The following is a 27,085-nucleotide window of genomic DNA, read 5'->3' as shown; positions in this document are numbered from 1 at the left end:
CCCATACAATTATCTCAATGGATGCAGAAAAAGCATTTGATAAATTTAAAACACCCTTTCATGAAAAAACAAAACAAACAAAAAAAAAACCCTCAAACTAGTAATAGAAGGGATCTTCCTCAACCTGACAAAAAGCCTCTGTAAAAACCCATAGCTAACAACCAATTTAATGGCGAGAGAATGGATGCTTTTCACCTCCTAATATCAGGACCAACAGAAGAATGTTCACTCTTGTCACTTCTATTCAACATTGTACTAGCCAAGGCAATTAGGAAATTGTCCTAGCCAGGGCAATTAGGAAAGAAAATGGAATAAAAGACATCCAGATTAGGAAGAAAGAAGCAAAACTAATCTCTATTTGCAGATGACATATAAAAAATCCTAAGGAATCTAAAAACTATTAGAACTAGTGAATATTCAACAAGATTGTGGTATACAAAAAATCAATAGAATCAACCCAAAAATGAAATTAAGAAAATATTTCAACTCAATATTGCATTAAAAAATTGCGCGCGCGCGCACGCGCGCGCGCGCACACACACACACACACACACACACACACATCAATTTAGAAATGTTTAACAAAAGAAGTACAAAATTTACACCCTGAAAACTACAAATTGTTGAAAGCAATTAAAGAGAACCTAAATAACTAGAAAGAAATTGATGTTCATGGATCAAAAGTCTTAATAATATTAAGATGGAAATACTTATCAAATTGATCTACAGATTCAATGAAATTCCTGTCAGAGTCCTAGTTGCATTTTTCTTTACAGAAATGAACTGACTCCAAAATTAAATGCAAAGGAAGGTGTGCGGCGAGGACAGTTCAGGGGTTCTGGGCTGATTTTGGCTGATCACCTTCCAATCACTTGCACATGAAAATGTTGTAAAATTGATCGTGGTCATGTAAGCACAACTATATGACTATATTAAAAGCCACTGAACGGTAGTTTAAATAAGTGAGTGGTATATAGAGTATGTGAATTACATCTCAACAAAATGGTTTAAAAAAAAAACCCACATGTGTGTACCGGTCTGAAATGAAACATGCGACTCAGTAACCAGTCCTGGTATGAAGATGGTTCCTTTACCTAGTACTGCATTTTCTAGATCGGCATGTTGCCTCCACAATTCTCCCTGTACAGATGGGGAAGCTCTGTTAGAAGAGTGACAGAGACTCAGGGACGTAGGAAATAAAGAAGTGCCAGCACCGTGAGCTTTCTGCCTTCGAGGGGTGGGGCCACACTGGAACAGCACCCAAACAGAGAGCGCTCCCTCCATCTGTCCTCCATCTGTCAACTGGATCTGGGCAGGGAGCAGGAACTGACTTTTCAGTATACCTGGCACCTTATATGCCACCTTACTAAGAAGCATCTAAAGCAGAAAAAAAATGTAGGGTCTCTTTTTAAGATATAAATATCTCTTTCAAAATGAACCCAAATCTACTTCTAAATAGTTCATAAAAAAGGGGTCAGCATTTTAAAGTGAGTTTGGGAATTGCAAGAACACATGTTCTCTGAACCCAGAAGAACTAAGGAATAAACAAGCTATGAATTAGGCAAACTCATGGCTCAACAAGGCCATGAAAAAAGGAGGATAAAAATGAAATTAAAATAAGCCCAGGAAAACGTTAAGAACATGCTCACTTGCCGAAACCGGTTTGGCTCAGTGGATAGAGCGTCGGCCTGCAGACTAAAGGTCCCAGGTTCGATTCCGGTCAAGGGCATGTACCTTGGTTGCAGGCACATCCCCAGTAGGGGTGGTGCAAGAGGCAGCTGATTGATGATTCTCTCTCATCAATGTTTCTAACGCTCTACCCCTATCTCTTCCTCTCTGTAAAAAATCAATAATATATATATATAAAAGATGATGAGGGAGAGAGCTGCTTAAGAGGTAGGTGCAATAACCACTTTCAGAAGGTACACGTGTAGTAAGAATCTAGTCCTCACCCTCCATGACTATCGGTGCTTTTTCTGGGGCCTACGGTCTCTCGGCCATTTTTCTAATTTGACAACAGCCAGAGAGGGTTTCCCTCTTTATTTGTACATGTTCCCTTTCCTTCATGAAGAAATTTTGAAGTGCCATCGTGCTTTGTCCTTGCAAGAACAGGCAAAGATGGGAAGTAAAGATCTGAGGGAAAAGTCAAGAATGAGTCCACATCGTTCCTGCCTCCTCGCCCTTCTCTCGGTCTCTCTCCCTCCTTCCCCTCCGTTCCTGGCCTGGGGAGACCCAGGTGGAGGCTACAGGGTTCACGGGTGATTGAGTTCCAAATTTAAAACTTAATATAACCAGAAAGTTCTAAGGAGACATCACCTTCCAATCACTTGCACATTAATTCTCCTTCAGATAGCTAATTCAGTTTTAGACAAGTTTAACAAAAAGATCAAGGAATTGAAGAAAAGCAAAAAGTTAACTTGCTGACTTTACAACTAGCTCTGTCACGGACTGCGTACAACGCTGGGGTTCTCCTGATAAAGGGGCTGAGAATTCAAAGACCAATAGCAATGGCTGAGATGAGAGCATTTCCCTCACCGGTGTACAGACGTTTGCTGAACGTGTGAGAAATAATGAGGTACCTCGCTTAAATTGGTCAGTGAGACTTGTCCATCGGGTTTTCTTTCAGGGGGACACTATCTGCCCTTGAACTTCTACTCATCCTCGAATGCTGCCCAAGTTTCCCTCCCATTCCCGGATATGTAAGTGAGGAGTCAGCTCCCATACTTCTCTCCTGAGTAGACGCGGGCTTTGCGACTGAGGGTGTAGGTTTTGGTGTTGGCTCCTTTCCGGAGAGGGTCGTCCAGAGGCGACTGGCAGGGCGGGTCCTCCAGAGGGTTCCAGTAGCTCTGCTCGCACATACCCCGCAACAAGATCTCTGCCAGCTGCCTGGCTATTGTCTGGGAACACAAAGGGGCAAGGGCAGAGCCATGAATCTGTTTTGTTTCATTCATTCACTCATCTACTTAGTGTTTTTCAGTCGTCACTTTGTATTATGCACTCTTCCAAGACTCATAATGAAATGATATCAGCTGATGACAAAATGAAGACAGGATACACCAAGATACTTGGACAATTAAAAAAATATGTAAGTTCATGCCCTTCAAATGCCAGCTGCCTCGGTTGCACTCTGGAACACTAACCCTATTTTACAACTGAAACTTTTAGTTAAGCTCTTTTTCAGAAACCCTTATAGATAACAGGGTGAACTACAAATATTTTCATCACCTCCCAAATGATGCCTGCTAAAGCCCACACTTGGCAAAAAGCCACTACTCCACCTAGGTGATGCTATCCCTGAAAAAAGTCTATTTTTTGATGACAAGATGACATCCAGCGTAGATTTTCATACTGTCTTCCGTCCTAGAGTGCCATGGGCTGGACCTCCATGGCCCCCCCTGGGACCCTGTCCTGAGAACCCTGTTCTTGGTGACCCTGGGCCTTTGCAATGGGGAGTATGGCTAATGATCATGAGAGGCCTTTGTCCAAATTTGGATAGGCATCTCCTTTCTCACTGTGAAAACCCAGGAGTGCGCGATCCTCCTGAATTAGATGCAGATTACTACCTTCTCCAAACTCCAGCTCCACCTCCCAGGGCAGCCCCGTATGATGTGTGGGGGGAAGAGCATGTGGCTTTTATTAGGAAGTACATTGAGTGGCCAGATTATGATAATCTCTGAATGCATAATAATCTGGCCACTCAGTGTATATCCTATATAATAAAAGGCTAATGTGCAAATTGTCCCCACAGCAGGAATTTAACCAGCAAGCAGGCCAACCAACCGGCCATGTCCCCTCCCCCTGGCCAGGCTGGCTGGACCCCACCCGTGCACGAATTCATGCACCAGGCCTCCAATATACATATATATATACACACTGAATGGCCAGATTATGCGTTCAGAGATCATAATAATCGGCCACTCAGTGTATTTTCTTGACTAATGCATATTAGTTTGTTTCCAATGACAAAAAAAAAAAAGAAGAAAAGTTAAAAAAAAAAAAAAAAAAAGAAAAGAAAAGAAAAGAACCCTTTGAAAACAGAAGCACTGCACCTCAGGTGGGCAGGTGGCCCGTGGCCAGCCAGAGGTGACGAAAGGAACCGTCCACCGGCAGGTCCTCCAGGAGGCCTCGGCTCTCTGCAGGCTGCAGACAAAGAATGCCGATCTTCCCTTAGAAGGAGCCTTTTTAATAATGTGTTCCGAGGAGACCTCTGCTAGGCTTTCATCCTTGTGAACTCTCTTAACATGCCACACGGAAACTTCAACGCAACCAAACAACTAGCTTAGTGGTTTCTGATAATCGCCGTGTAAAGGCAAATTTTCTTGATTATTCTCAAGTAAGACTCATTGGCTTTAACTGCCTATAAACATGTGAAATTAAAGCTCTCCTATCATCCCCAGCTGAGCCATCGGTAAAGCTCTCTTAAGAACACAATCTCCAGGACCTAAACGATTCCTGAACTGTTTTCTTAAACCTTCCGCTCTGGTTTCACTTTGACTCACTGCAGTCATAGAGCTAATGACTTCTGCTGGGAGCATTGATGGGCAAAGATTACCTGCACTCCCGGCAGCTGAGCAAAAAAGGATGCTAAAGGGGGAAAATGCACAAGGACCTCCATCTTCTGGAGACGGGGGGATTCTAAAATTACAAAAACTTCTGCCCTGCACAGTTTGCTTGCTCACTGCTAGATCTCAATTCCCTCAGGGCATTAACCTTCCAGAAAGATGGTTAAAGTAGGTTTTGATGTTATATGTGCATAAGGCTCCCAGCACCTCACCAGTGCCCTACCGATGAGAAAGAATGTCTGCTTGCACTCGCTGAAAGCTCAAATGAAGTTCAGGAAGAAAGATTAAATTTGAGAAATTATCAGCAAGATCATCGATATCTATCATACCTTTTATTTTTTTTTATTTTTAAAAAATATATTTTTAGTGATTTCAGAGGAGAATGAAGAGAGAGAGATAGAAGCATCAGCAATGAGTGAGGATCATTGATCAGCTGCCTCTTGCACGCCCCACCCCCACAATGGGCATCGGGCATGTGCCCTGGCTGGAATCGAACTGCGACCTCCTGGTTCATAGGTCGAGGCTCAACCACCGAGCCACGCCAGCTGGGCTATGCTTTTTATTTTTTACATGAAGGCTGCATTTAGCTTGCAGTTTAAATGCTTAAAAACTGCTGGGAACTATCAAATGAACTCAGAAGTAAAGAAAGGAAAAGAAGAAAAGGGGCCTGAAAGAAGACTCAAACTTTTACATACAAACTCAGTCAAGAAATGGCCTTTTTTGTATGTATTTCAAAGTGTAATAAAATTCACATAGCATTAAGATCACCATTTTAACCATTTCATGTGTATACACTAACGGCATTTAGTACATTCACAGTGTTGTGCAATCATCACTAGTCCCTGGTTCTAGAACATTCTCCCTGAAGCCCCAAACCCTTTTAGGTCGTGAGTCCCATTCCTCGTCCTTCCAGACCCTGGAAACAACGAATCTGCCTTCTGCCTCTATAGATGTGTCTAGGTGGGGTATTTTCCTGTAAGTGGAATCATATAATGTGTGACCTTTGTTTCGGCTGCTTGCATTCAGCATGATGTTTTCAAGGTCCATCTTTGCTGTAGCATGCATCAGTGCTTTATTCCTTTTTATGACTGAAAGCTGTTCCATTTACGGCGGCACCACATTTTGCTTACCTAGCTGTCAGCCAACAGTCACTTAGATTGTGTCCATCTTTTGGCTGTTGTGCATGGTGCTGTTATGACCATTCATGCACAAGTTTTTGTTTGCACACCTGCTTTCAATTCTCTGGAGTATTTATCTAGGAGTGGCATTGCTGTAAATGTACTTCTAAATCCTTCTCTGCTAGGGTCTCACACCAGACTGAGTTTGACAAAGCAGCGTTCCATCTCATATGAATATCACAAATCTGCAGTTATCAGCTAACCTAAAAAGAATCAAATGGCTATTAAGACCAATGAAAACTCTGAGGAATGGCAGTAGCTGGAGAGGCTTTCTGAGGTCCAGTGTAAGCCAAGAAACCGGTAAATAAGACCCAGGAAGTGTCTCAGTGAGGGTGGGCTCAGAATCACTGTGCAAACTAGAAAATAAGGCTCTCAGGTCTGCCCATACCACCCAGCTGGCCTTTCTGAGGCAGGCACAGGGATGCGTAGAGGGTGGGGCAAAGGGAAGTTTACAGTTGTTTGTATGGAAAGTAAAACAATAACTAATAATTAATAAACACAATAGTAAACTCTGTGATTCACGTTCTCACAATTGTAAGCCTACTTTTGCCCCATCTTGTATTTAAGTGTCTCTCCAAGAATTCTGACACATAGCTTTTTAAATATATATATATATATATATATATATTGATTTCAGAGAGGAAGGGAGAATAGAGAGATGGAAACGTCAATGATGAGAGAGAATCATAGATCGGCTGCCTCCTGCATGCTCTACACTGGGGATTGAGCCCACAACCCGGGCACAAACCAGGAACCTCCTAGTTCATAGGTCGATGCTAAACCACTGAGCTATACCAGCCAGGACTCACACACTTTTGGTTAAATACTCAAGGAATTAAAAACAGTTCAACTTAGGTCACATGAGGATCATCAACCAAGATCAAAGGTCTACTCTTCTCATTTTGTTTTGTTGAAATATATTTTTATTGATTTCAGAGAGGAAGGGAGAGGGAGAGATAGAAATATAAATGATGAGAGAGAATCATTGATAGGCTGCCTCCTGCACTGGGGATCGAGCCTATAACCCAGAAATGTTTCCTGACCAGGAACTGAACCGTGACCTCCTGGTTCATAGGCTGACACTCAACCACTGAGCCACACTGGCCAAGCTACTCCTCTCAGATTAACACTGACCAGTTAGCAGCTGAGAAAGAACGTGCAGGGGCAGCTCCGTTCTACCCAGACTTTCTTTCGAGGCCTCTTCACTGTAATTCTCAGAAAACAAAGAAACCTGTCTTCCTTCCTAACGTATATCTATGTATAAGTTCAAATATATTAATTTAAAAATCATAAACCTTATAATGAAAGATGTTCTCTAATTCTGAAAAATAACGATGAAATTAGCAGCGGGCAGATTCCAACAGTGTATACAATACAGTCACTCCTTTTAATGAGGGAAAAAAAACCATTCATTTCCTTAATGAATCAATATAAATTTTTTGAGAGTCAGCAATATGAACAAATGCTCCATACTTAAGCAATTTTGAAAGATGGGCTTTTTCAATGTGCTTGGAAAAGTTATAAAAGCATTTGCTCATACAATCAGTTACTTATATTATGTTTCCAAATTTTGGAAGAAGCTGTTCACATTGACCAGCTGGGAAGTTTTATGGAACGTTGGGAGTAGAACAATGAGAAAGAAGGCAATGATTTTTATCCATATTTTGCAGTGGTTTCCACTGTAAAACATGGATAAAAATTTCCACTTGTTACTGCAATCGTTTGAACTTCTTAAGGCACCTAAAAATCATATGATGTCGAAACTGGTTTGGCTCATGGATAGAGCATCGGCTTATGGACTGAAGGGTCCGGGTTCGATTCTGATCAAGGGCATGTACCTTGGTTGCGGGCACATCCCCAGTAGAAGGTGTGCAAGAGGCAGCTGATCGATGATTCTCTTTCATCGATGTTTCTAACTCTATCCCTCTCCCTTCCTCTCTGTAAAAAATCAATAAAATATATATTTTTTAGAAATCTCATGACTATGTAAATAAATATTGAAGACCATGTGAGCTATTGGTGGGGCAGGCATGTGTAAGTCCATCTTCTCTCACCCTCATCGTTCCAGGAAAGCCCATGGCTTAGCCATCTGGCCCCATGAGTTACAGTATGTCTGCATCTAAAACTCTGGAGACACCGAACTGAAGATACAAGTTCGTATCTGTGACAGGAAGCCACTAGCCTGGCCCCAGGGCACGCTCTCCTACAGCAGTTAGAGGATTTATGATAAGGGAGGACAGTCGCATGGATGACAGAAGACAAAAGAAACTGCAGGCTTACATGGGGTTTCTGCATCCGTGCTGACAGGCAGCATTTGCTCCCAGTAAGCACCAGGCCTTTGCCCACACACTCACTCACTCACTCACTCAGTGGCTATGGCTCTGAAGGGCAAGCAATGAAGGTGTGGCAAAGGAATGGCCCCAGGAAGGAAAGTGAAAGGTTTAAAAATGAAGAGAGAGAATTCAAGTCAAAAGGAGAGCCAAGCGGCTGATCAACCAGTTATTTAACTGTAAGTTTTATGGTCAATGTAGTTAGTCAAACAACTAGGTACTGCGCAGGGCTAATCCGATTTGCTCTGTCTGTATGAATCATTAGCATACAAGTGATCCCTTCCCGAAATGGCATCTGGGAGGGCTTACATTCCACCTGCCTTACGGGATGCATTTCTTAGGTTTCAAGAGAGAGTACTACCGATGAGCAACTGAAAAGATGCCCAACATCATTGGCCATCAGGGAAATGGGAACCAAAACCACCATGAGACAGCGCCTCACACACACTGGGATGGCCACAGCTAAAAAGACAGACAACGAATGTCTAGGGCACATGTGTCAAACACAAGGCCCGCGGGCCAAATCCGTCCCGCCAGGCCTTGCAATGTGGCCCGCACGGCGCTGTCATCACTGCACTCCGCTGCGTTTCCATCACAATGACAGTTTATGACTGTTCAGTAAACCATTCGGCCCGCGATTTAGGCTGGATTTTAGATTTTGGCCCCTTCTCTGATTGAGTTCGACACCCCTAGTCTAGGGTGTGGAAACACCAGAAGCCTCATGAATGCAAAATGGTGCGACCACTTTGGAAAAGAGCTTGCCAACTCCTCTGAGTGTTAAAAATAGTTACTATACGATCCAGCAATTCCACCCCTAGGTACATACCCAAGAAAAATGAGCACGTATGCCCACATAAGAACTTGCATAAGAATGTTCACAACAGCATTATTCATAACAGCTAAAAAGTGAAATAACCTAGAAGTCTATCCACTAATGAATGGATAAGTAAAAACCTATATAATAAAAGCCTAATATGCAAATTGTCCCCTCGGGCGGTTGTTTGAGAGTTTGACAGGGAGACCAGGAGTTCCACTGCTCACTCTGATGTGTGCTGACCACCAGGGGGCAGTGCGGAACATGGTGGGCATAGGGACATGCTGAGGCCTCTCGCCAGCTACCTGGGGGTGATGGTGACGGGGATGGAGGTGCAGTGAGACTGCTGGGTGTCTGCTGAGCTCACTCTCGTTCCTTCTGTTACCTCCCCCCACCCCTGGATGTCAGGGCTCGCGCACTGGGGAAGCCCGCACTCCCCAGCTCCCTCCACCCCCGTACTCAGGTGCTGGGTGCCCATGAGGAGCTCTCCCTGCACTTGCGCAGCCTCTGGGACCACAGGAATTCCCCGTGACAGGAGCCAGTCTTGGAGGCCGGCTGGGAGAGAGTGTGCTGCCCGCCTGGCTTCCATGCAGCACCGCTGGGCGGCCCAGAGGCCCACGCTGCACCCCGGCCTATGGCGTTGAGCCGCACTCACTGCATCTCCACATGGGGACTCGGGCGCTGTGACTCAGGTGGAGGGGCGTGCGAGGGTCGGGGCCCAGGTGCTGCCCAGAGGTCAGCTGGGACCTGCCCTTCCACGCCAGATGCTCACACTTTGATCGCCAGCCAGGCCTCGGGACCGCACCCATGCATGAATTTTGTGCACCAGGCCTCTGGTGTCTTAATCCATACAATGGAATATTATTTGGTAATAAAAAGGAACGAAATGCTGGTGCAGGCTACAACGTGGATGAACCTTAAAAAAATATCACAAGTAAAGGAAGCTAGTCACAAAAAGACCACATATTGTAGTATGCCGTGTATATACAATGTCCCAGAGAGGGAGATCTATAGAAACAGAAAGTAAATGAGTGATTGCTAGGGGCTGGGGAACAGGGAGAATAGAGATTGACTACTAATGGGTTTTGAAATGAACTATTAGCGATTCCTAAACAATCCTGTGCGTATACTAAAAACCACTGACTATAAACAGCTAATTATATGGTATGTAAGCTATATCTATTAACATATATGTGAGAGAGAGAGAGATAACACGTAGTCGAGTCGTTCACCACACTTACCATTCGCAGGTTCTGAGTTGTTCTCGTCTCCACCGCTCGGAGGAGCTCTCTGAACCTCCCCACTCCTCTGGTCAAGTTCCTGTGTGCACACAGAATGTGACAGGGTTTCCATCTCGCATGTATTAACATTAAATGTTCTTTACACATGATTTCAATGCCTTTTATCTGCATAAAAGCTGTGGGCTAGGTTTCAAGCAACAATTATTCTGAATGTGCCTGTCTATCTTTGTTCACATGTCCGAAATATGACCTAGGACTGATGGATTTTGTGTTTCTGAAACCAAATTTTCTCACAAAAAACAAAAGTTGGAAAATGGATTCTGAGGCTCCCTTCTCCCTGCCCCACAAAAACAAGGTGTCTTGCCAGAGTTTATCTTCATCCTTAGGTGGCTCCGTGGTTTTCCTGCTCTGCTGAGCGGCGCTGAAATCTGTCTTTTCATCTAAAAGGTGGGTGGCAACTGGGGAACAGAAATACCCACAAGGCACCGCATGCAGCGTGGGGAAAGGCTGCACGGTGGGAGTCGGTCACTCAGAATGCCCCTGCATCCCCTTCGCAGGAGGAGTGACTAATCCAGGCAAAAGCACACTATTCTAGCGATGAGGACCTAACCCGGTCTGCTCATTAGGACACGGAAGGGACACGGCTTGCTCCGGTTCCCAGACCCGGCAAGAGGGTGAGCCGGGAGCTCTGTCACCTTCCTGGGCAAAGGAAACGTAGGTTCTCTAACTGAAGTACAGCTCTAGGAGAAAGCACACACTGTGGATGCAAGCACTCAGGCCTACGTTTTGTATCAGGAGTATGCAGTTTTATGGGCGAGACAGAGAGAAAAGGTGGGAGAAAGGAAGGGCTCCGTCTTTGCAAACATAAATTACTGCCCAATCAATCCATCAAACGCTCCCTACCCCCACCTCCCACCCCGCGGAGAAGCAAAGGGTCGGAGGCCCCTTCCGGGAGCAGCTGCAGGAGCGAGGAACCTGAGCTGCCGGCGGCTCGGAGCACGGAGCATCCCGCTGCCCCACACGCCTCACAGAGGCGTGTGTGGTGACACATTTCATTAAAGGACAAATGATTCCCGAGTAACATCCTGGTCAATCTATCCAGGCCCCACTTGTCCTCGCTGAAAGCTGCGCCCGGCTGCTCAGCTGGCGCCCTCCCCGGCCGGTCCCTCTGCATCGCGCGCCGCTGCCGCCGCCTATGACATAACGCGGGGATATTTATAACCCGCTCATTAGGACACGTCTCATCTTTCCGAGCCACCGCAGGGCCGGTCAGCCGGTGCAGACCTGTCAGCCAGCCCCGCAGGCTGTGGCAGATGCTCCAGGCATTTTGGCCCTCTGCTTGGATGACATTTCAAACGGCACAAAGGTATTAAATCAAACCGAATGTGCGTTCTGTACGTTACAGACACTCGCAGGGGCCATCAGTCCGCCTCTCCTGCCTACACGACATCCCAGAGCTCTCATTCACGAGCACGGCCCCGGAGCGGCGCGTTCATTGGCACAGGGGCACACACACGCCGTCCTCCGCTCGCCCACGCGGACCGGGTGGTAGCGGGCCAGGTTTATGGGGGCATAAAAAGGGAAGCGTGTGCTCCGGGCTCAGAGCAGCGTGGAAGGAGATGTGGGTAAGGATTAGGTAACAGGCCCTGGGACACGGAGTCTCCTCTGCTTTCCCCTTCATTTGTTTTTATGGGTCCGTGTTCTCAGGCAACAAAGCACATTTGCTTTTGGGCTGAAGCTCAGCTCTCGTAAGGAGCGTGGGGGAAGGAGACAGCAACAGTGAGAACGTGGACGGGTAGAACGGAGGTGTCTGCTTGTATTCCAGAACCGCCGATGAAGCCCCCACGAGGCACGAGGCACGAGGCACAGAACGAGTGGCATTTTGAACCGTGTGGCAGGGGCGGGATTGAGACGACAGACTCAACAGGAGACCCAGATTTCAAGGGCTGTTGACCAGGGTAGAAATCAGGCCTCGAACGGGCAGCATCAAATCTGAACTCTGCAGCTCAGGGAAGGCTGCACGGTGGGAATTGATCACTCAGAATGTCCCTGCATCCTCCCTACAGAAGGAGTGACTAATCCAGGCTAAAGCACACTATTCTAGCGATGAGGACCTAACCCTGTTTGCTCATTAGGACATGGAACTTGTTCCAGTTCCCAGACCCGGCAAGAGGGTGAGCCGGGAGCTCTGTCACCTTCCCGGGCAAAAGAAACGTAGGTTCTCTAACTGAAGTACAGCTCTAGGAGAAAGCACACACTGTGCATGCAAGAGCTCGGGCCTATGTTTTGTATCATGAATATGCAAATCACCTAATATATATACACGGCGTAAATGTCATGCATTCCAGGGATGGCAGCCAATGAGATACTCCTAGGAACCGTTCACAATGGGGAAAAGTCTGTTGGCCCAGGTGAAGCGGTGAAGCGCTGAGGGCAATGCCTCCCCCCGCCTTAGAGGGAAAAGGATGCATCAATTCCCCTCCCCCCTGAGGCGAAGGCGGCTCTCCCGTGCACGACCGAGGCCCTCTGCTGGAGGACGGAGGAAGTGTCCCGGCCCAGGCGCTGTCACACACGGGAAGGGGAATCGAGGGCATATTCCCAAAGCACTGACGTTACCTTGGAAGCAGAGACAAGTTTGTCTCAAACTGTTTCTGGTTTATTTCTGGAGAGAGCTTAGGATTCAGAATCAGATTCCTCCTCCAACCGGGAGGCATCCTGCTCGTGAACCAGGGATGCACAGTAGCCACGGATACCTCGCTCGGCATGCCTGGGGCCGTGCTGTCCACACGAACCTCGGCCCCATCAGACCGGCTGTCCACCCGCGAGGCTGGCTGTCCAACCGCAGGCCGACTCGGCAGCAGGAAGGAGGAGGAGCTGAGGGTAGAAGGCTGCTCATTTTCAATATTAGAAAGCGCAAAAGAATCCCAAGTGCAGAAACATACAATTCTCATGGACGCCTACACCATCATACATCCTTAGGTCACATCATTTTATTCAGCCGATCGCTTTCACTGTTGGCAGCAGAAAAAATAATTTTTAATCTAGTTGGATAATCATGAGACAAAGGAACAAAAAAGGAAATTAACTTTTAAGAGTTAGATTCTAAATCAGTGGTTCTCAATCTTCCTAATGTCGCGACCTTTTTGTACAGTTCCTCATGGTGTGGTGATCCCCAACTATAAAATTATTTTCATTGCTACTTCATAACTGCAACTTTGCTACTGTTATGAATTGTAATGTAAATATCTGTGTGTTCTGGTGGTCTTAGGCGACCCACAGGTTGAGAACCGCTGCTGTAGAGCCCAAGATCATCGGAAAACACAGATATTTACATTATGATTCATAACAGCAGCAAAATTACAGCTACGAAGTAGCAACGGGAATAATTTTATGGTTGGGGTCACCACCACATGAGGAGCTGTATTAAAGGGCTGCTTCGTTAGAAAGGTTGAGAACCACTGCTCTAAATGCTATAAATTATGCTGATTGGAGGGAAGTAAACAAACGCCACAGAACTGCGTCTTGTCTCTGAACTGTTACTTTATCCTTAAAATGTTGTGATTCAGCAACTAGGCGGAAGGAACTGCGGCTTAGTGACTCTGCTCCAGGATGAGGAGAGGCGAGGCGTGTCCCCGGTGGGGAGGGTTCCCACAGACCCCTGACGGAAGGGAAGTCATCACTCCATTTCAACACCAGAGCGCCGTGATGTCCAAATTCAGTATGGCCAACGGTTCCCAAAAGGGATGCTTCTGCCAACATCCGAGCAGCAGGTGCACTGGCAAGCTGTCAGAACTTGGGGTTCACCCAGCACCTTGCTCTGGCACGCTCCCTGAGCTGGGTGCCTCTTCACCCAGGTCAGACGATTCCGGTTCCCAAACAGCTCGGCTATGACCAAGGAGAAAGCGCCAGCAGGTCCCTTGAGTACCAGCCGGTTTTCAGCCAGAAAAACAGGCAAAAACCCGCTTTCACTTTCCAACGTCACTGCCTGTCCCCAACCCTGTGTCCCAGGACCTTGCTCTTGTTCAAACTCAGGCAACCTCCCACCCAGTCTCTGTCCCTTTTCATGGGGACACAGCCTCCCTCTCCCTGACCTACTTCCATTTCTTCCTTCTCTCCTCCCTTTTTTATCTGGTGTCCTCCTCCTCCTTCTAGGGCTTGTCCGCTGGCCATGAGGTCAGTGCAAAAGCATGACTTCCTGCGGACATGGGGGGGGGGGGCGGGGTTGGTGGAGGGGAGGCTGTGGCTTGCCTCCTGACCCCCTGGCCTGCAGCAGCGCTTTGGAAGTCTGGCCTCTGAAGTGGACATTCTCAGGAACAAGCCTACAGCAGCGCCTGGCTCTGTCCAAGGACTCGTAACAGCCTCCTCAGCTCCTGAACGCTGCACCTGGGCCTCTGTGCACCTAACCGAGGGGGGAAAGTACACGGAAAGGAAACAGTGCTCCCAACCCCAAATCAAAACGGAAAACTTGGAGCCTGAGAGCCACGTCGCCTCGGACGGGCGCTGCTTCCACAGCAAGCTCGGAATAGTGCTCTGTTCTTCCTCTTCCCACTTCTTGGGAGCGAAAAGGGAAAATACAATTCTCCCCCTTAACGTACCCTTCTAAATGACCGTCTGACCTCAGAGCGTGGCCCAGGCCACCAATGCACTTAAAGTCAGCATCAACTGTCACTGCTATGCAAACTCAGAGTTCTGATATGAATACTTTAGTTGTTCCGGCTCCCAGATCCCTCGTCTCTTATCAACCATCACCTCTGGAACTCCCAAGTGGCAGGTTATCCCAGCCTTTACTGAGCATCAAGTCCCAGGCTGCCCCTGAGGAAACGCTGGCGAACGAGGGCCGCCATCCCTGCCTCAGGGAGCTCAGAGGCTCCACAGCCCCAAGCCAGGATCTCTGTTTTGCCCACGAGCATGCCCCACATCCCTCAGCCAGAGCCTGGGACACAGAGAATGCTCAGTAAATATTCATGAGATTAAGCGAGGCCACAGGGGGTACATCTCCCTGCTTCTTGTCCCCCTTTTTGGCGCTGCTCATGGTGGGCAGGTAGCATGGCATAGCTCTCCCCTGAACAGAATCCTCCTGTGCCCGCGGTGGCCGTGCCTGGGTGGCCAGGGGAGGGGTGACAGACTGGTACCAAGCGACGTCGCCGGGCATGCCTGGCCTGACAGCTTTGAGACAGCCATGTAGATAATGAGGATTTCAAGATTTAAAAAAAAATCTTCCAGACACTTGAGGGAAAGTTTCCTTCCCATATGCCTTTACCCATGGTGCCTCTCTCTGCCTGAAGTGTGCAAAGAAACTTCAAGTCATCCATCGAGACCCAGGTCAAAGGCTACCCTCGGAGCCCTCTCCCAGTCTCTCCGGGAAGACCAAGGCACCGGTCCTGGGTGCTCCCAACGGGCGCCCGTGTATTTTGAGTGTAGGTGACACGTAACATGCTGATTTTCATGCGTGTTTAGGCCTGTCTTCCAACCAGGCTGTGACCATCTTGAGAGCACAGGCCCTCTTTGTACCGCCTCTCCATGGCCCAACAGCCCAGACCTAACCAGGCACCCAGTGACATCTCATAGGCGGTGTACCCCCCCTGCCCCCCACAGAGTGAGCACCATCTTCTATTCTGAAATCCCTTTCCCGTTCTCTTTGCTGAGAAGAGCTTTCTCGATTACCAAGGGAGCGAGTGAATCAGGTACTTCTTACGCCATGAGACGTGCCCATAGGTACTCTGGACAACGTCCACACTTATAACCCCGGAAACACAGACGTGTCCTGACCCTCTAGGCCCATCTCTCCCCCTTCTCAAGCTTGGGAACCGCTTCCCCTCCATTTTCTGACTGTTAGTATCATCAATTGGGAAAGTCTGAAATCAAAACCAGAGACCTGGAGCCGGGAAGTGGGGGAAGAGAAGGCCATCTTTCACAGGCCCAGCTTCTGTTCTCTGCACCCTCCGGGCCGGGACCCAGGGACACGCGTTGTGAAGACAGATGGCTCACAGCCGTCAGAGCCCACGGATCCGACCCACAACCTTGGCCTCGTTAGCAAAGGACTCTCTCTGACCAACGCAGCCAGCCAGCTGCAGCCCAGATACAGTGACGGGTGTGACAACCACCAGCGCTGGGATGTGAATAAGCAGGCGGAGCTTCCGGAAGTCTCATTTCAAACCTAATGAGAGTTGTACCAGGCTTAACAATTTTTCTTTTTTTCCTACCTCAGCAACTGAGGCTTCCTCGTGATAAAAGCAGAGGAACTGGGCGTTTTGGTCAGCGGCCGGGCAGCAGGCAGCAGGCGGGCAGGCTCTGTGAGCCAGGTAGTAGAGGTACAAATCAAAAAAGGCCCGGAGAGTCCTCTCAGGGTCTCCACAGGGACATGCACAAGGTGCCTCCCACCTGGCATGCAGGAGGCCTCTATGAAAGCCGGACCAACTGCTCCAACAGCGACTCGGCCTTCTGCTGTTTCTCCCCACGCCCAAACCCCGAGTCTCCACGGAAAGAGAAATAGGGACAGGCTTGCCCGGTCTCATGTCCTTCCTTCTTTCCAACCACTGGGGTTGAGTCAAAGGATCTCAATCCTCATTCAAAAAATAATTGTTGAGCCCTGGCCTGGTGGCTCAGTGGTTGGGACATCATCTCATACACCAAAAGGTTGTAGGTTCAATCCCCCATCGGGGTGAGTATGAGAGGCAACCAATCAATGTTCCTCTCTCACATTGGTATTTCTGCCTAAAACCAATAAACATCCTGAGGTGCGACTCAGTGGTTGAGCATTGATCTACAGACCAGGAGCTCATGGATCTATTCCCAGGCACAGCACATATATTTAAAAAATTAAATGTGTGTATACATAGGTAATAAGGGCCTACTGTGTACAGAGGAGGCAATAGCGATCCAGCCAACAAACAGGCTTCCCCGTGAACTTAGAATGATGCTCAACTGAACCCTAGCAGCCAAACAATATTTAACACGTCGGACCGTTCAGTCTAATAAACAAACCAGTATCTCACGTATAAGGATTGTTCTTCAGAGTATTCACCTGGAATTCCACACAGATAAAAGGATGTGTGTGTGTGGTGGGGGGAGGGGGATGATCCTTCCCCACGTGCCACACCCTGGAGCTGACAGTGAAGAGCAGTTCCCTCCCGTTCCAGTCAGGAAACAGGAGACTGCCATTTACAAACCACCTCGGGGACAAGGTGTCAAAAACTACGACTAAAAAAGTCCAAGGGAAAAGGGCCTTTCACCAAAGGGGTCACTGGTCCCAGTGGCTTCGGGAGCCGGGCAGGCGGCAGGCCTGGGTGAGGAGCGGCTGGAGGGATGGAGGGAGCCACTGCGGGTGCTCAGGCCCAGGCCAGCCCAAAGCGCCCCGTTCCCAACCAGGCCTTTCACACTCAACGGGGAAGGAAGGGGATCTGCTGGGCAGCCGGTACCAGGAGCCTCCCATCTGCTCCTTGGAAGCAGCACTTCTGCTCGGTGTGAGGCCTCATGCCACTGGGATTCCTGTGCTCCTGAGTCCGCCACATGACCTGCTCGGGCCTGGGAAAGGCAGTGCGTTGGGGACAGAAAAGAAGAAAGGGGCAAGGGCTGAGCATGATCGTGAGCAGAAGGGGAGGGAGAAAGGAACGTGAGGCATGGAAATGGGCGGAGGGAAAGCACCCTGATGCCTGGCACACGCCCAGGAGGGTGGGAACGTGGGCAGCAGACCTCACCCGGGTCCTCATCTATAAGATGGGACTGTGCCTACTTCCAGCGCACGGTGAAGGGGACACCGGGAAGCTCCTGGCCGAGCCCAAAATCCCGTCAAGCGTCCCACTGCCCAGCCATCCGCTGCCTCCCACCACCCGCCATCTGGCGCTCAGTCCCACAGACAAACATTTATTGGGCAGGAGCCCAAAGCCGCCGCTGGTATGTTTGTGTGTCTTTGATTTAGCAGAAAACAGCGCAAAATCAGAACTGTTTCTATTATATACTATGTCAAAGTTTTCTTCTCAGTTAACAAGTATTTATTTAGCACCTCCTGTGGCTTCGTGCGGGAGAAAGCAGAGGCTCGGAGGACTTAGGTAACACGCCCGGGACCATCGCGCAGCCTGCACACAGGAGAGCTGGTGGCTGACACGGGCCCGATCTCATTCCAGCGCCAGAAGGGCTGCCGCTGACTCCTGCCGTGCAAAAGCCCGCAAACAAACTGGAAAGTGTGACTGACTCCCGTGACACAGACACAAAAGCTTCACAGAGGCAGGAGGGAAGCGAGAGGCTGGGAGCCGCAGGGCCAGGTGACGCCTCCACGTGGACTCACCACGTGGGCTCACCACATGGGCTCGAAAGAAGGAGCGGGATCCGTGGCCCCTTCCCGTGCGGGCGGATGACGAGGCGACAGCAGAGACAGAACTCGGAAGTCAGACAGTCAGACAAGGGGCTAACGCTGACAAAGTGAGAGCGGTATGGAAATGGGTCCGTCCAAAGGCCGTTAGCACACGCTTCTGCCCGACGTCCTCTCGTCCTTGCCTCATTCATTTGGCCCTTCCCAGTGAAAACGCACACCAACTACTCAGATGGTAGTTGGACTGTACTTATGAGCCTCCTACAGAGAAAAGGCTTTGCTAAGCACCTTAGTGGGGCCAGGGCCACCTGTGGGAAGAATATTTAATTTGTGCAGGGGGATGAGCTATTTTCAAGCCCCTTTAAGCCATCTACAAGAGCTGACATCCTACATAATAAAAGCCTAACAGGCTAAGTGTCCGACCGCTCGACCGGTTGATATGATGTGCACTGACCACCAGGGGGCAGATGTTCCAACCAGTAGGTTAGCTTGCTGCTTGGGTCTGGCCAATCAGGAGTGGGCAAGACACGCCCTGGAGCCCTCCCACAGTCCCCCCCCCCCAACCTGATAGTGTACCAGTGGGGTCCCTTGACCTGGCCTGCACTCCTCGCAATCCGGGACCCCTCAGGGGATGTCGGTGAGCCAGTTTCGGCCCGTTCCCTGGAGGCCAGGCCGAAGGACCAAGCCAGTGAATGAGTATGATTTACTAGTAGACCACTGGCAAGACAGTTAGCAGTTATTTTACTCTCTCTTCAAAGATCCTAAAATAGATACTCCAGAAATAAACCTTTACATTTAAGTTCAATTAGTTAATTTTTTACTAACATGTCAAGGCAACTTAATAGGAAAGAAGACTTTTCAACAAATGGTGCTTAGACAAATGAATATTCAGATGCAAAAAATTTAACTCAGACCCTTATCCCATACCACACGCATATTAAATCAAAAAAGATCAAAAACAATCTACATGTAAAAGTAAAAACTATAAAACTTATAAAATAAAACATGGGAGAAAATCTTCATGGTTTTAGGTTAGGTGAAAATGTCTTCGATATGACACCAAAAGGATAATCTGTAAATAAATAAAAAACTGAGAAATTGAATTTCATTAAAATTAACTTTTCCTCTTTAAATGACATCATTAAAAATGAACAGAAGCCAGGGACTGCTGGAAAATATTTACAAATGCTATATCTGATAAAGAACTTGTATCCTGATAATGACAACCCAAAGGAAAACAGAGCAAAATATTAAAACAGTATTTCACCACAGAACATATAAGAATATATAACAAAGATGAAAAGCTGCTGAACAACATTAATCCTCAGGGAAATGCAAATTAAAACTATAAACACACTGGACTAGCTCTAAGCGAAAAGCTGGCCATACCAAGAACTGAAGAGAATGGAAAGAAACTGCGACTCTCCGATATTGCTGGTAGAAATGTAATGTGGGGCAGCCACTCTGGAAAACAGTTTGGCAGTTTCTTAAAAAGTTAAACATGAACTTATCAGATGACCCATCCGTTCCATTCCCATGAATCTATCCAAGGAAAAGGAAAACATATGTCTGCGGAAAAATTTGTATGCAAATGTCCATAGCAGCATTATTCCTAAGAGCCCCAAAGTAGAAACAATCCATATGCTCATCAACTGGTGAATGGACAAGCAAAATATAGCATATCCATACAACGGAATAACCAACAAAATGAGGGGCCTCTGGGTATATACTACAATGTGGGTGAACCTCAAAAACATTGTACTAAGTTGAAGAAGCAAGACGTAAAGGACTCAGATCCCACTCTTGACACCAAAAGAAAAAAAAAAAGACATAAAGGACTACTAGATAGACTGTGATTCCATTTATGTAAAGTTTTTAGAAAAGGCCAATCTCTAGAGACAAATAATAGATAAGTGGTTGCCTGGCATTGGGGGTGGGAGTGGGGACCGATGGCAAATAGGCTTGAAGAACTCTAGGGTGATGGAAATGCTGTAAAGCTGAATCATGCAGATGATTGCACCGCTGTATACATTTATTTAAAACTATTCAACTGTAGCCCAGCTGGTGTGGCTCACTGGTTGAGCGTCAATCCGTGAACCAGGAGGTCATGGTTCGATTCCCAGTCAGGGCACATGTGCAGGTTGTGGGCTCAATCTCCTGTGGAGGGTGGGCAGGAGGCAGCCAATCAATGATTCTCTCTCATCATTGATGTTTCTATCTCTCTCTCCCTCTCCCTTCCTCTCTGAAATCAGTATATATATTAAAAAACAATTAATCTGTGTATTTATAACATTTTTGCTATGGAACGTATACCTGAATAAAGCAGCTAATATATATATATATATATATATATATAATCAGCTTGCTTTCTGATAATTCCTGGCTATTGCTCCTTTCCCCATTTTTAAGTCTACCTTTTCCTTCTTCTGTTTCTTCTGGGTCAGTTTGCATTCCACTTTCAGCAGTTTCCCTCGCTGGGGGGCCCAGTCCCAGAAAAGAGCTCTGCTGGGTCAGAAGGGCCAGGCACAGACCTTACTTCCCATTTTCAGCTGCTAATCTCAGATTGGCTAGAGGCACTCTCCAATAAACACATGTTGGCTATTTCAGGGTCTCCCGTTCCCTGGTCCATCAGATGTCCCATCGCTTCCTTCTGCTCACACCCACACACAAATGCAAATTACACACTAGCCTGTAGCTGTTGGTAATTTGCCCCCATCAGCCTGTCCTTAGAGACTCATGAGTATACCCTGTCATCTGGTTTTGTTGTAAATGTTGTTCATGGGTTGTGGTTTTCCTATCTGGTTACTGTGTCTTTTTTTATGTGGATATGTGAGAAGATCCAAATGCCACCGCTGTTGTTATCGTCTTCCCGGATTCCAGTTGCCAATTCTTACCTTTCCATCAGGGAGCTGACAAACCCTTCACTCACTTGTCAAGCCCGTGTATAATGCTTACTATGTGCCAGACACCGTCCAAACACACTATAATTACTAAGTCACTTAATCCACTAACAACACTATGAAGTAGGTTCTATTATTATCCCCGGTTTACAAGTGAGAAAACTGAAACACAGAGAGGTCAAATAGCTCGCCAATGTCACAGCGAACGTAAGGCTTAAACCCAGGCGGCTGGATCCAGAGCCAGTGCTCTTGGAACCGCTAGACTACACTGCTCTCAAGAGCTCATAATGTGTATCTGGTCTGGGAGACCGAGCATTCGACCAGGACTACCTCCTGTCCCCCAATCCTCCCTAACAAGGGGGAATCTTACCCCTCCCTCAAAGACCAAGTTCAAATGTCAATTCAAAAAAACTTGAACTCTCCCAGGCAAGCAGCTTCTTCCTCCCTCCTCGCCTCTTTCTCCTTCCCTCTCCCATCCTTCAGGCTGGTGCTTTTCACCAGGTGTCACACTTCCTGTTGACACCCTTCCCTTCCCCAGGGCTCACAGAACATTGGTATTCATCTCCCGCCTCCAGAGCACACCCTAGTGACTGGCCCCGAGCAGGCTCTCAATGAACATTTGTGAAATTGAGTAGGCAATTGTTTTTCTCCTTAACTACAATAGCTCACAATGTACTTGGAAAGCAATAAAACTGCATCTTTTTTGAAAAGAAAAAAAAAACACCTGTATTCAGAGATTTTACCAAGTCTGGCTAATGTTTTTCTGGGTATTTTTTTGGAAGAAACACAGCATTGGATTCGTCCTAATATTTCCGTGGCTTATTTACAACATGAAGAGATGGCTGCTTCTGATGCTTTTCTGCCAGATTCAAAGGAGAACGGGCTACCATGTCCACCAACCCAGCACCTGGCAGGAGCGAGCAGCAGGAGAGAGCCGCAGTGTCAGTGCGGGGCCTGGAGAATTAGCACCAAAGTCACTTGTGAATAAGAAGTCAAAATTCAAACCTAAAGCAGAGAAGGTGGAAAACCCAAACATCAATTGAAAAAAAGAATTCATTCATTTTTTTTTTTAATCTTGTAGTTTAATGCAGGACTTAGCTATGAGAAAATACATTTTTATCATAGATTTCCTTAATGGTGTACAGACCAATGGCAGACATTGCTACACAAATACAAAGGCAGGTATTTGTAAGAAAATGTACGGCCCCTCTCATATTCAGTAGAAGGTTCTAGTGTCCCCCCCCCCCCCAAAAAAAAAAGAAAAAAAAAAAAGAAGAAATTCTCCAAAAGATGTCTCAGTAATTTTCTGGGCTTTAGCTCAATCTCTCTAAGAGTTAACTAAAAATACCTCTGCAAAAAGGAAAAAGGAGAGAAAAACAATGATTTAAAAAGAAATAGGTAGGAAGTAAAAACAAGCTGGGGCCTCCACTCCCATCCTTCCCTTGTGTAAAATATGAATGCATTTGACACCTAAACCAGGGGAGGTTAACCCTGAACCAGAATAAGGATGCTACGCACTTTCCCACACAACTACAGCACGGGCAGCTACCGCACGGCCTGCTCCGCGGCACAGACATTCACCAAATTACCAAGAAAGCTCCCAACAGTAAAAGAGGATGAGTCTGGCTTCCTTCTGTCCAGACAGGATGTGCTTTCTTCTTTCCCAACACACATGTGTCATTTCAGTGACCTGCCCTCGAGGGGCTGTCTACAGAGGCCATGCTAAAACACGCTCCTGTGCTTCTGTGTCCAATAATGAACAGCCCATGAAGGGTTCATCGGGAAGAGTCACGTGTTTTTTTTAAAACGTGGGTCTGGGAGGCCCTGGGAGCAAATGTTCTCAAACAACCAACCCACAGAAGACAACAATTCTCTTTCCTGTGTGGGAACTCCGGAATCCCATCCAGATGTGTATGTGGTACGCTGAAGTAAGGAGGCCTAGAGCACCAAAATGCGGCCATGCTAGAAGCTTCTAGACATGAACGAGTCTGCCAGGGCCTGCGTAAGGAGTTTCTCAACTAAAGCCACCATCACTGTAAATGCCCCTCCCCCCAATCTCAGAGTCAGGCATACAACAGAGGTCCCTATGACCCAGAAACGCTGTCTGTTCCTGAGATCAAGGAAATCATTTGCTACCCGGCCCCCTTCACCCTCTTTTCCAAAGAAGGACGTCATACGCAGGAAGACCTAGATGGCCGGTGACATCCCCCTCTTTCCCACCAAGAAGCAGCAATCAGGGCAGCGGGTCCCATGAAGCCAGTCCAGGTGGTTCTGTTCATCCTTATGTCCCCAGGACCTAGCACAGTGTTCAATAAACATATCTAGCTTCTAATACATGAATGTTGCACTAACTACGTTTAAAGAAAACACACTGCTAGGCATCCGTGAACCACAGCCATCTCAGCTGAAAACGAGTTCATTCATTCATTCATTCATTCATGTCCAACTGTATGCCAGACACTGCTCAAGATACAGATCCCTCCCCAAATAAAGCAGACAAAAGTTCCTACCCCTGGGGAACTTACAGTCCAGTGATCGGAAACAGACAGTAAACAAGTTAAACCAGGAAAAAATACAATGTGGACAAAGGGTTAACAAATTCCTTTCCTCTACTGCTTGAAAATTTGACCTTAGGTGAGCTTTCCAATTCTGTTTCGCTGGCAACCTAATAAAGATAAAATGTCAATTACGTTACTAGGCAACACTGCTTATGTTAAAAAATGACGCTGGGGGACACCAAAGTGGATAAAGGGGACCAACTGTTTGCTAATGGAAACAGAACTTCCGGGAGGGAGCACACAATGGAGTACACAGATGCCCGCGCCACGCCCCCCACCCCCCCTAACCCTGCACTGGGAGCCTAGACAGACCACCACGGAGCCACCCCCTTACTGAGCCCTGACAAACCTCCAGGTGGCACAGGACTCAGCACTCATTAAGTGCTGGCACGTACGAAGAGCACGGAAAGCTATCACCTGTGCCCATGGCTCACCCCGGAAGTGGTCTTAGAGATCCATAATTGACATTGACAAAGATTCCTCTGTTTCCATACTAAAGTTTTGGTGGTATTAAGGGATGAGCCAGACCAATATACTTTTAAATAGAGAAAGAAAATTCGCTGACACTTTTTATGACATAACTAGAGGCCTGATGCATGAAATTCATGCAAGAGTAGGCCTTCCTTCCCCCAGCTGCCGACAGGCACCTGGGACCCGGGCTTCCCTCGCATCCCTGGCTTTGTTTGGAAGGATGTCTGGTCTAATTAGCATATTATGCTTTTATTATTATAGATTACATCTGGACTGGCTTTTAAAAGTTCCTGTTTACTAAGCAGAATGCATCCTTGGAGCTCTGCTGCTTAGTACTCCATTTTTAAGAAGAGAGCACGGAGTGTGGGCAACGTGGTCTGCGTGGTTAGAATTCGAACTGGGTGTCGGCGGATGTGCAGGTCCCAGCTCCGCCACCCGTCAGTGGTGTGACCCTCAGTAAATCACATTGCCTGTTTATTGACTATTTCCCCAACCAAGATGTCAACCCCATAAAAGCAGGGACTGGTCTGACTTGTTCACGTAGAACAGTGTTTGGCACTAGAAGTAACCCAGTGAGGTTCTTGACAAAAAATTTATTGAATGAGCCCATCTGGTGTGGCTCTGTGGTTGAGTGTCAACCCATGAGCTAGGAAGTCATGGTTTGATTGCCAGTGGGATATATGCCTGCGTTGCAGGCTCCATCCCCAGTAAGGGGCAGCCAATCAATGATTATCTCTCATCATTGATGTTTCTCTCTCAGAAGGCAGGCGCTGGACAAAACCACTGTCTGAGGGTTCTACCAAGCCCCTCCACACGGAGTGACCACAGGGGTGCAGTGCTAAACGATAGAACCTGCAGCCAGGTCGCCTTGCGTAGAACTGGGGCCTTGCTACGGATACTGACGACCTCAAAGGTGGCAAAGGACGTGAATGAGATGCCACCTTGAGGAGCAAGGATGGTGAAGGGGAAGTACTTGGCACAAAAAAGCATCCCTGGGTCTAAGGGATTAGGAGGGGCCCAGGAACTGGTCCAGGGGCCCGGTTCTCCCTGAAGGAGACTCAAGATCACTAGTTTGGTGCTCACTCTGGAAAAAGATGGGGGATTGTGAAAGAATAAAAGTGATTCCTACAACTCATTAAATCCTAGGGGGTTTTTTGTAGACAACCAAAAAAACTGAATATATTTAAGTATATTTTTAAAGAAAGAGATGTGCTTTATCAATTTCTGTTTCTAATTGCACAACTCTTGTCTAATGCATTATTTCCCTATTCCTGAAAATCTGTCAGACCCTGTCCATTATACGTTCTCAGGTGCCCGTTTTTAAAGTGCAGAAAATAAAAAAAGGTGCGAGACAAGCACAGAGCGGACGCATCAGGAGCTGGAACCAGGGGAGGCCCCGGCTCAGGGACAGCGGCTGCCCCCTCTGCCCCTGCTCTCAGAGGTGCTGCCTGCAGGCGCCCACAGATAAGTGACCCCCCCGGCGTGGCCCTTGGGCCTGAGTAACCCTGATGGCACTTGGCTTGACCAAAACTTCCCACAGGTTTCTCTCCCTCCGTGGTCTCAAAACTGGTCTTGACCTACCCCTACCCCAAAAGTAATCCCTTGTTACCACTGCCCAGCCCAGCCTTCAGAACACTGCCCCATAGGGACACCGCGGAGGACCTGGCCCAAGGCCATCACCATGGGTCTTCTGAGCCCAGAGAAAAGGGTAAGGACGAGAAAAAGAGAAGCAAAGGCTTCCAAGGGGAGCAGTCCCTTCATTCTGGCTGCATCGGTGGGAATCTCCGTGAACTTGGGTAAGATGAGAAATAAGCCAGTGCGCAGACCCCAGCAGGTAACCCATCCTCTAGCGATAACACACCCCTCCTCCTCATTCCTCTTCCGCTGGGCTCGGTGGGCAGCCGTGTCTCACGGCAGAGGTCAGAGCCCAGGGGCCCAGCTGCCCCTCCTCAACAAACAGCCTCCGGAGGTGAAAACACGTTCCCCAGGCCCTCTTTATCAGCCTCACACAGAGCGTTTTCGAAGGAAGGGATGGGTGTGGCTCCCCTGAGAGCCCCCAGGAAACTGCGTACCTGCCACACAGATCACCGGTTAGAGGGAGGGAGGGTGTTGGTTGGGGGTCCTCTGTGAAAAACAGATCACTAGAAAAAACATTCCACATCCCCTCCCTTCTCCCTCTATCTACTAGTAAAACAGCAAAACTCAGCGTAGAGGACATGCACCATCGCTCAGACGATCTCAATCCATGGCAGATGAGATCCAGTTTGAGCACGTCTCAGTGCCAAAGCCACCAAGCCATTCCAAACCTTGGGGTGTCTGGTGTGGACCATGCCAATCGGAGCCAGTGGCCCTCAGAGCACAGCAGGCCTTGCCCGCAGTTTAATGGGGCCTGGGAAACGGGCAAATGGACATTGGATGGGTGTGGCTCTGGGCTACCGGGAAGATGAAATCCCACGTCCACGAGCTGCACCCCAAGGTTTGAAGCTCGTAACAATGAAGAGGGAGCAACTCCATTGTTGGTGTGTCCGGAGGCTGGGCCTCGGTCCTAGAGGGAGGGGACAGGCCTCTGGGCCTCCATGCACAGCCCAGCGGGAGCTACAGAGGAACCGGTACCTACTGTTGGTCTTCATGCACATCTATCCTGCAGCACAATGTCAAAACAAGGGTCAGCTGAAGAGATGTGGAACAGAATCATGGCATTTCTCGTAAGAGCAACACAGAAA

General features: G+C 47.8%; 1 protein-coding gene across 6 annotated transcripts in view; it reads right to left on the bottom strand.

The window, feature by feature from the left end:
• Window positions 1-27,085, bottom strand: part of TTC7B (tetratricopeptide repeat domain 7B) — a 177,888-nt gene that overhangs the window by 101,509 nt on the left and 49,294 nt on the right. For 4 of the 6 annotated variants that reach the window (XM_045572917.1, XM_036428670.2, XM_036428371.2 and 1 more), the window contains exons 6-8: window positions 26,980-27,003; window positions 10,126-10,204; window positions 2,725-2,897 (exon numbers count right to left, since the gene is read on the bottom strand). In XM_045572917.1, the coding sequence (XP_045428873.1) occupies window positions 2,725-2,897; window positions 10,126-10,204; window positions 26,980-27,003 (276 nt within the window). The remainder of the gene's footprint in view (window positions 1-2,724; window positions 2,898-10,125; window positions 10,205-26,979; window positions 27,004-27,085) is intronic. The other 2 variants (XM_036428468.2, XM_036428635.2) reach the window with 1 other exon arrangement.

Source organism: Pipistrellus kuhlii, unplaced genomic scaffold (genome assembly GCF_014108245.1).
Source record: "Pipistrellus kuhlii isolate mPipKuh1 unplaced genomic scaffold, mPipKuh1.p scaffold_m20_p_1, whole genome shotgun sequence".
Lineage (NCBI taxonomy): Eukaryota > Metazoa > Chordata > Mammalia > Chiroptera > Vespertilionidae > Pipistrellus > Pipistrellus kuhlii.
This window is presented reverse-complemented; position numbering and strand designations above follow the sequence as displayed.